General features: G+C 36.0%; 1 protein-coding gene across 1 annotated transcript; it reads right to left on the bottom strand.

The window, feature by feature from the left end:
* Nucleotides 1-280: 280 nt before the first annotated feature.
* On the bottom strand, nt 281-3,598 carry LOC111475150 (calmodulin-binding receptor-like cytoplasmic kinase 2). The gene is made up of 6 exons (XM_023119816.1): nt 3,265-3,598; nt 2,614-2,846; nt 2,335-2,503; nt 2,161-2,250; nt 1,498-1,793; nt 281-806 (listed from the first exon to the last, which is right to left on the bottom strand). Exons 1-6 carry the CDS (start codon nt 3,560-3,562, stop codon nt 543-545), a joined length of 1,350 nt encoding a protein of 449 aa, XP_022975584.1. The 5' UTR covers nt 3,563-3,598; the 3' UTR covers nt 281-542.
* Nucleotides 3,599-5,627: the final 2,029 nt, after the last annotated feature.

Genomic DNA, 5,627 nt, shown 5'->3' with positions numbered 1-5,627 from the left:
AAATATTTAGAGAAATAATTTGGGACTAAAAATGTCAAAATCCAATGAGTGAGTTAGTAAACTATACCAAAGATAATTGAATAAATCAATAAATGGGTTAGATAGACATTATATTAATTATATTCTATAGTTTATATCATTAATATAATTCTTTAAAGTAGGAAACATGATTGTAACATGCCCATTAGATCAAGTATATACATTACATAGAATACCAATTTCAAAAAATTTACGCGAAGTATGGATACTTTTTTGATTTATCATCTATCACGTTAGCTTATGTCATTAGAACAGAAACCACGCCGACATTACGAAGATAACTAAATACAAAAATTTTACAAGCAAAAGAGAGTAAACCTAAACAATGCAGCTCGCACACAAACAAGTATAATTTCATCAATGAAAGAGGAAGAACATATGATCTGAGAAACTGCTAGGCTCTTATAATGAAGATCAAGAACTCCAATTCATCATGCTTTTGTATCAAGAATTCAAGTTCTTGTTCTTCTACTCAAAGCTTATTTTCTACTTGGATTTGAGTTTCATTTATCGCTTACCGATGCACTCCGTCGTGAACTTGTAGAGAATGAACGGAAATCTGGAGCTGAGAGATCTCGGTGATCCTTGCGTATGCTCCACAGTATCTCCGCACACCGCCTCATGCTCGGCCGATTCTGCCGCCGGGGAGCCAAGCATTGTAAAGTCAACTCCAGAATTTTTTCCACTGCCAAATGATTTGCAGCTGTTTGCTCTAGATTTGGGTCCAAGATTTCATTGGCCTTTCCTTCGTGAAACTTCTTCATGGCCTGCATTGGTTTCAACCCGGAGCGGTGAGTAACGTGTTAGTCCATGTTTTTACGATGGTATGATCTTGTCCTAATTGAATTCATGTCTACGTGAACTTACTTTGAGATTCTAACTACAAAATATGTACCACTAGAGATTTTCACATCCTTAACCTTTATGATATATGTGTTGAGGATTAGAATACATTTCCATTGGTACAAGACCTTTTGGAAACCAAAAGAATAGTCACGAGAGCTTATGCTCAAAGTGGATAATATCATATCATAAAGGAAGTTTGTGATTCTTAACATGGCATCAGAGCTATGCTCTAACTGAGTCATGATAATAGAATCCTCAAGTGTCGAACAAAAAAGTTGTGAGTCTTGAAGATGTAGTTAAAAGTGACTCAAGTGTCAAACAAATGGTGTACTTTGTTCGAAAGCTCCAGAGAAGGAGTTGACCTTGATTAAAGGGAGGTTGTTTGAGAGCTCCATAGGCCTCAAAGGAGGTTTTTATAGTGTATTTTGTTCGAGGGGAGGATGGTTGAGGATTATAATACATTTCCATTGGTATGAGACATTTTGGAAAACCAAAAGCAAAGCTATGAGAGTTTATGCTCAAAGTGGACAATGTTATACATGTGTCGAGCTTCATGATTCTTAACCATATGATCTTATACTAATAGTGAAATGACGAGAGAAAAAGTCTCACCCATTTTGGAGTGATCCGCTGGTCGAGTACTCGCTTGGGTTCTATGGGGCGCCTGCCTGTGACTAATTCAACCAACAGAACACCAAACGAATAGGTATCACTCTTTTCGGTCAATTGGTAAGTTTTGAGATATTCTGGGTCCAAGTAACCAGCAGTTCCTTTGACTTGAGTGGACACATGGGTCGCATCACCATCAGCTGCAAGTCTTGCAAAGCCAAAGTCTGCAACCTTGGCTCTATAATTCTCAGTCAAAAGAATGTTGGAAGACTTTATGTCTCTATGAATGATAGGACGGTCTACACAAAGCAGAACGTAATCAGGCTAACAAAGAACTAGGAGATGTATGATCTAGAAAAATCATATGACGATTGGAAATACTTCTCCAATAAACATTTTTTCTTTTGGAAGAATCACTTTTGAGTGTTTCTCTTCAACCCACCGCTAGCAGATATCGTCCTATTTGAGCTTTCCCTCAAGGTTTTTAAAACGCATATACTAGGGAGAGATTTCCACACCCTTATAAACGATGTTTCATTCTTCTCCCCAACTGATGTGGGATCTCACACACTATATACACACTTTCTATCCTCCAAAAGTCATTACAAATTCACTATAAGCGTTCTACGAAGTTAAGATGAGTAGAACATCGAATCAAATCCATACCTGTATACATATGAAGATATGTTATTGCATGAGCCACGTCGGTTGCAATGTCGAGCCTTGTAGCAAGGTCAAGAGTAGTGCCATGAATGCCTGCCATCAAGTTTCCTGATTTAGATAAGACTAAACAGTCTAGTTCAAAGAGAGGATAAAGCTGAAAAAGAAAATGTAACTCACACTCTAAGTGCTCTCTTAAAGTCCCATTGGGCACATACTCGACGATGACGATTCGTTCATCGTCATGTTCTAGATATCCATAGAACTTAACCAGACTTAAATGTTCTACTTGTGCAAGCGTTTGAATCTCGCTTATAAACTCCAAACCCGAACTAATATCATATATACTCTGCAGAGGAAGAGATTATGAAAACAAAATGGAATCCAAGTTAACAACAAAGAGTAGATTATTGTGTCTGAAAGCATTAACTCATAAAATGCTTAAGAATCAAATTTAACCTTCTTGGCACGTTTTATGGCCACAGGCACTCCATCAAGTTTCCCCTTGTAGACAGCCCCAAAACCCCCTTGCCCAATTTTTAAAGATGTGGAGAAGTTCTTCGTGGCCTTGCGGATTTTTTCTATGCTGATACTCAAAGATCCAGGCTCTCTATCAGGGGCAGCTAGATTTGAACTGAAGTGCGTTTCTCGCCTAGATCCTCGATTTCTTTTGCCATTAGGAATGGAAGCATCTAAAATTACAGAGAATAAACACACAATTTCATCCTAAAATCAGAATTGGACTGAGTAATTTACTGTTCAATTGAATTAAGAGCTCCAAAGTTTCAAGATATCAATGTTTAGCAAGATTATGAAATCCGCTATAATATTCAACTAGAAACAAATAAACGAGTCTTGGAGAATAAGTTTTTGCAATTTGCAAGAACAGGGAGATAATGCAGAAAACAAACAATTCGATGAAATCTTCACCAAATTTTCAGACGATCGTCCACGATCCGAAACGCAACGAGAAGAGAGCAAAAACCTATTCATTAATCTTCATCACCAGTTACTCAAAAGAGAATCCAGAAGTTAACACAGTATCATCCAGTCAAAAAATGACACACTCACAAAACCTAATCATTCGCCTCGCTTAAAATCAAGTATTACCTGAAGAATGACGAGATTCGCCACAATAACCCAAACCCGGCCAGGTTTCCTTCTCCGGCGGAGCAAAGCAAGTAAGAAAAGCTCCAGCAACGGACCGAGCAGCAGCTTTCACCGGATCAAGTCGGGAGCGGGATTCCATACCGATGGATACATCCGGACTGGGCGAGTAGGGAAAGTAAACCGGCGTATGACTACCACAGGAGCTGGAGTTCCGCCGCTCATTACCGGGGCTGGAATTCCGCCGCTCACCTCTGGAGCTGGTATCACGCCGCCCGTGCAATGGACTCGAGCTCGTCATTGCTTGCGTTTACAGAGTAGAGCTAATGATACAGAAATGGCGGTTCTGATTGTGGAGGGAGTTAAAAAAGACGACAAGAATATAAGTGGAGGACGCTAAAGTGCACCGAAATTAAGAGTCGTTGGTCAATGAGACTCTAACGTACGCCGTTGAATTTGCTCACGCGCGCGCACGTAACTGTATATGAAAAAGTTCATTTTTTACTATTATTATTTAAAAACCCTTTTTTCCCCTCTTTTTTAAAATATAATTTTAAAAAATATACTTTATTAATTGGTTTGGTAGATTTTAACAATCAACCATTACTTTATTTTAAAAAATTAACTATGGACCATAGTTAAAAATATTACACATTTATTAGATATTTGAATAATTTTTTATAAGATAAATAAATTTAATTAATTTAATCTGTTATATTTGATTCAATATATTTTAAATTCGATAAAAAAAAATAATTATAGATTTATCAACTTATTTTTATTTTCATACTCATAGCTCATCAAAACGAGAAAAAAAAAACTGTCCAAATAATCGATGATATATATATATATATATAATTTCTTGGGCTCTAAACGGAAAGCATATGTTAGAAGGATGAAACACGAACCACAAGTGGAAGCCTCAACGGGAGATGGAGGAAAATTTAAGCCAGTTGTTAGCAAATAGAGGAGGTGAGAACGATGTCAACATTGATGGAGGCTGATAGGCTAAAGCGTTTGAACATTCTTAGAGCAAGAGAGAATGAGGAAGGCTAAGAGAATCGAAGATGGAGGTCGGGAATTGTGTCGACGAGAGAGGAAGAGAGAAAAAAGAGTGGTTTTTTTAGTTTTGTTTATACTCCAACATTAAGTGTGTTTATAAAAACTCTCGACCATATTGCAGAAAAATATGGGAGAAATCACGTATTGAATTTAAATTTTTGTAATGAATTTTTTAAAAGTCAACTATTTTATTGACCAAGTCTCGAGTTGAATTTTGACTTGTTCTTTGACTCATGGAATTCATACAATTTAAACCGTCCCCACGCTCATTGAGTTTGAATTCGACCTCTATTTGTCTTCTTTACCGCTCATGTTCTTAAGGATAACTATGAATGTTCGTGTACGGTCATGATTATGATTATGTATATTATCATATAGTTTGTGTAAGACATATGTTACCATGAAATAAACAAGCATGTATGATCATGTACAAATATGGTTGATAGTCTCATGAGATATTAACATCGTGTTATGCTGAGCTATATCTATTGTTGCACTATGTCACCGAATGATGATCTGATAGTGGAACCTCATGCATGTTGTGTGATCATTTAGCCATAGATTGCTTCTTCAATCATGTACTGTACAACCATGCATACTTACGAGTTGGTTTCAACTACACGTTCGTGTGCAAGCCCATAGTCAAGCTAAGGATTGAGATGACGATTCTCTGCTAGTGGATTTATGTGCAGCTGTGTGAGTCGTGTATAGAGAAGTACAAAAATAAATCCCAAGGTTATTCATGAATTTAGGTCTCGTCAATCATGTTAATTATTGCACGTGTTTGCATTTTTCGACTCCAATAGTGAGGTCTCTCGTATCACACTCGGAGACTTGAGATCTTGGGCGTAGCTAACCTCTTTAAGTTCACTATTTCTTACGTGAAGGTGTACTCGAATTTTCGAATGATTAAACACCTAAGAATTTCATTTCACGATAAAATAATTTATATTTTTCAAGGTTTAATATGTCTTTTTATTGTTTAATCATATTAACTGTTTTAAAAAATTATATCAACTTGAATAGAGTTGAATTCGTCATAGTATATTTCATTAATAAAAAGGTCAGATGTTCGAATCTTCACTTGTTACTTAATAAAATAATTTTAAATAATTTTATAATTAGAGCATATAGTGTGATATAAGGAAAAAAAAAATAGAATCAATAAATAATTATTTAATGACTATTTAATGTTTAAAATCTAATTTTATTAATTAAGAGTAATAAATTTTAAAGCGATGAATTTACGTAATATTCTTGCTATTTAATATTTTTAAAAAATTCGGCTATTGTTGACCGTTGAG

This window comes from Cucurbita maxima, unplaced genomic scaffold, assembly GCF_002738345.1.
Source record: "Cucurbita maxima cultivar Rimu unplaced genomic scaffold, Cmax_1.0 Cma_Scf01049, whole genome shotgun sequence".
NCBI classification, from domain to species: Eukaryota; Viridiplantae; Streptophyta; class Magnoliopsida; order Cucurbitales; family Cucurbitaceae; genus Cucurbita; species Cucurbita maxima.
This window is presented reverse-complemented; position numbering and strand designations above follow the sequence as displayed.

Coding starts and splice junctions, on each gene's coding strand:
- LOC111475150 (XM_023119816.1), bottom strand. CDS start 3,562: ATGACGAGCTCGAGTCCATTGCACGGGCGGCGTGATACCAGCTCCAGA. Junction 2,251..2,334: donor TTTAAGAGAGCACTTAGAGT/GTGAGTTACATT, acceptor ACTTGATGGCAG/GCATTCATGGCACTACTCTT. Junction 1,794..2,160: donor ATATCTTCATATGTATACAG/GTATGGATTTGA, acceptor TGCTTTGTGTAG/ACCGTCCTATCATTCATAGA.